At 45.2% G+C, this 3463-nt stretch overlaps 1 protein-coding gene across 2 annotated transcripts in view; it reads left to right on the top strand.

Moving 5' to 3' along the window:
• Positions 1 to 3080: 3080 nt before the first annotated feature.
• Positions 3081 to 3463, top strand: part of Actr8 (ARP8 actin-related protein 8 homolog (yeast)) — a 15534-nt gene continuing 15151 nt past the window's right edge. The window contains exon 1 of one of the 2 annotated variants that reach the window (XM_005387376.2): positions 3081 to 3339. In XM_005387376.2, coding sequence (XP_005387433.1) covers positions 3217 to 3339 — 123 coding nt within the window. In that variant the 5' untranslated portion in view covers positions 3081 to 3216. The remainder of the gene's footprint in view (positions 3340 to 3463) is intronic. The other variant, XM_013515673.1, reaches the window with a different exon arrangement.

Genomic DNA, 3463 nt, shown 5'->3' with positions numbered 1-3463 from the left:
TATATAATTAAATCACAGAAACTCTGAACCTGAAGAAAATAAATAAAAGGCTGTGTATTTAGTACTATTGGTGTCCCCTTTTTTCAATTTCTGAAGCACTGTTCACTGTTCATTTGGTCTCATTTATAAATAAATTGCTATATTTCAGTAGTATGCATATATCTCTGCTCTTGAATTAATATATTTATTGAGGTACTGGGGATTGGTATTGTGGTACCCAGGACCTTTGCACTGAACTACACATCCCTAGCCCTTTTTTTATTTTCATTTTGAGACAGAATCATCTATGTTGCTAAGTTGTCCAGGCCAGACTTGAACTTGTGAACCTCCTGCCTCAGCCTCCCAGACTGCTGGCATTACAGGCATGCACTACCATGCTCAACAGTTTCTAATATGTTTATCCTATGGATCTTTAATATATTGGGTCTGCTTTGCTATGATATGTAATTAACAGGATATTTATAAAGCCATAGCTGAAAAAAGCCTGACCTTCATAATTAAGATATGTTAAATCCACGAAGCAATGCTTAGTTATGGTTTAGACCCAAAATGTCCCCACAAAAGTCTCACACATTCAGAGGTGGAGCTGTTAGGATGTGACTGAATCACTGGACTGAACTCATCAGTGGATGCGTTCATAGCTTATGTGCTGTTAGGAGGTGGCACCTAGTTGGCAGGGGTGGCTCACTGGCATGTGAGCTGGAAAAGTGTGTTTTTGTACCGCATCTGTCTCAGAGCTTCCTGGCTGCCAGGGCTGAGCAGCTTTCCTCCACCATGCTGTTGTTTTCTGGAGCCAGCTGATCACGGACTGAACCTGCTGAAAATATGGGGCAGAATAACCTTTCCTCCTTTAAACTTGTCAGGTATTTTGTCCCAGTGGCCTCAAAGTGGCCAAAAGAAATGCTATTAGTACAGGTACCTCCAGCAGAGTCATTCCTATGCAATGCCCCTGAGATAACTCAGCCTGTCAATCATATCTATAGTGATCCGAGAAGGGGCACCCAGGACAGGGCACACACTTTAAATCCAAAAGCCTGATTTATCTTCCCTCTTCCTATTACCCTGCTGTCCTAGCACCACTTTTCCCATGCATGCCACCTTTTTGTTTCTGTTGGTGCAGACCTGCACACTTTCCTTTTAACTTCAATAAATGTAGTTGCTTTTTCTTTTATCACTAGGTGAACACTTGCAATTCACTGCTCACTGTACATAAGAATCTGGACTCTATCTTTCAGATCCATCACATGCAGTATCACTCTCCTGACAAATATGAATTCTACACCATTGCTTAAGATTCTACCTATTGGTTTTTAACCTCATCTGAATGCTGTTAACTTCATTTTTCACTACAATGGAAAGCTGTATAAGACTAGAAATTTTATCTTTACCTGAAGCCTTTGAGCAGTAACTACATGTAATGGAAATATTTATATGAAAAAACATAATTCCACCTCCAGTATGTAACAAACTTTGAGACCAAATGTTTGGATAGATGTTCGTATTTGTCAGGAAATGGACATGTGGTGGCAGAGTAAACAGAGATAGTTTACTGGCCACTCAATTCTATCTGGCATTTTTACACATCTAATCCTCTTCAAGTAGCTTGTGTTCAAATCTAGTCTTTGCTACTTCACTGTTTATAATCTGGAGACAAATCATTTTATCGCCATTCTTTCACTTGTAAAATAGGTATTCCTTCCTCAAGGAGCCCTTTACTGAGCAAAAATTAATTTTAAAGGTGTTTATTGGGCACCCACTATGTGCTGAAGGTAACAGTGGCAAATATGACTAAGTCTTATTTGTCTTGGACCTTATATCCTAGTCCGGGAGACAGTGCTCAGGCAAGATCATTGCAACCTATTGCTTCATGCTTCAAAGGCAATAGGGTGTTAGGGAAACTGGGAAAGACCTGAGATGATTTAAGTTGAGACATCCCACACCGGATGAGATGAGCCAAGCTGAGGGAAGAGCAGCCAACACAGGAGAAACAGCAAGGGAAACAATTCTACGTGGGGGAGGGCATGGTATGTCTGAGAACAAGAAACTAAATATAGCTGGCTTAAAAAATTAAGTATAGCTGGGAATGCTAAGGAAACAAGAGTGATTTGAGGCGAAATAAACACAGCAGGAAGTGGATTTGAGCAAGGCCTTGAAGGAAGCTAGTGTAGATTCTGTTTCATGAGCAAAAGGAAACTTGGTTTATATATCTGGATGCTCCACCCCGCAAAGCCTCATGTCCTCAAAGATGGGACTTTTGAAAGGTGATTGGATGATGGGGGACCTATAGCTGATTTGCTATTAGAAGAAAGGGTCTTGTTGGAAGAGGCAGGTCCTTGGTGTAGGGGGTATCTCCCTTCTAGCTCCTTCCCTTCACTCTGCTGCCAGGAGGTGAGCAGCTTTCTTCCAAGGCCCTCTGCCATACCACGGAACATGCAAGGATCGAACTTCCTAAAACATGAGCCAAAATAAACATCTCGCCCTTAATACGCGGGTATTGAGTATTTTGTCCTAGTGAGGAGGAAAGTAAGAGACATCATTATAAAGCATGGATGTCACATCTGATTTTTGTTTGGGATAACTCATTGGAAATATTTTACTGAGTGCTGGATACATAGTACTGACTTTTTACTGTGTAGTATTTTAAAACAACGTTTGTTTAACTGTATAGGAGAAGTGTGCATGGCAGTTCACACCTGTAATCCCAGCACTCAGAAGGCTGAGGCAGGAGGATCGCCACGAGTTCGAGGCCAGCCTGGACCACAAAGTGAGTTCAAGGCCAGCCTGAACTACATAGCGAGTGCCTCAAAAAACAAAAAAAAACCCCAAACAAAAAACAACTAAAAGAACACCATATAGGAGAACAAGACTGGAAGCAGGAAGTCAGTTTGAGAGGGTGTTGTAGTAGTCACATCTGTGAGTAGGAAACCAGGTGCGAGTCGTAGTCGAGCCCACGGAAAGTGCTCGAAAAGCCTTGAGTGTTACGTAGCTGGCCCTTTGCAGCCCAAACTAATGACAACATCCACGTAGGTCACACCTCACCCAGGTCACGTCCCGCCCTTCCAGCTTTCCCAGAATCCTCCTGGATGACGCCCGCAGCGACCATATTTGTTTTGGGCACCCAAGCTGGAGGCTGCGCCTGCCCAGTAGCTTCTGCGTCCTGGGGGGAATCGATGTGGTGAAGCTGAGGAGAGAGGCCGCTCGTCATCCGTGCTCGCGATGACCCAGGCCGAGAAGGGAGACGCGGAGAACGGGAAGGAGAAGGGTGGGGAAAAGGAGAAGGAGCAGCGCGGCGTGAAGCGGCCCATCGTGCCGGCCTTGGTGCCGGAGTCGCTGCAGGAGGTGGGGTGCCGTGGGCGTGTCCGGATTGGACTTGCGCGCAGCCTGGGTGCCCGCGGGCGGGCCGGGACGCGGGGCTTGGCGCGCAGGGGAGGTCCGGCGCCGTCGGAGGGCTCGGGGCCCGCCC

Source organism: Chinchilla lanigera, unplaced genomic scaffold (genome assembly GCF_000276665.1).
Source record: "Chinchilla lanigera isolate Chin_1 unplaced genomic scaffold, ChiLan1.0 scaffold00029, whole genome shotgun sequence".
Taxonomy (NCBI): domain Eukaryota; kingdom Metazoa; phylum Chordata; class Mammalia; order Rodentia; family Chinchillidae; genus Chinchilla; species Chinchilla lanigera.
The sequence above is the reverse complement of the archived record's forward strand: the minus strand, read 5'-3'. Positions and strand labels throughout refer to the sequence as shown.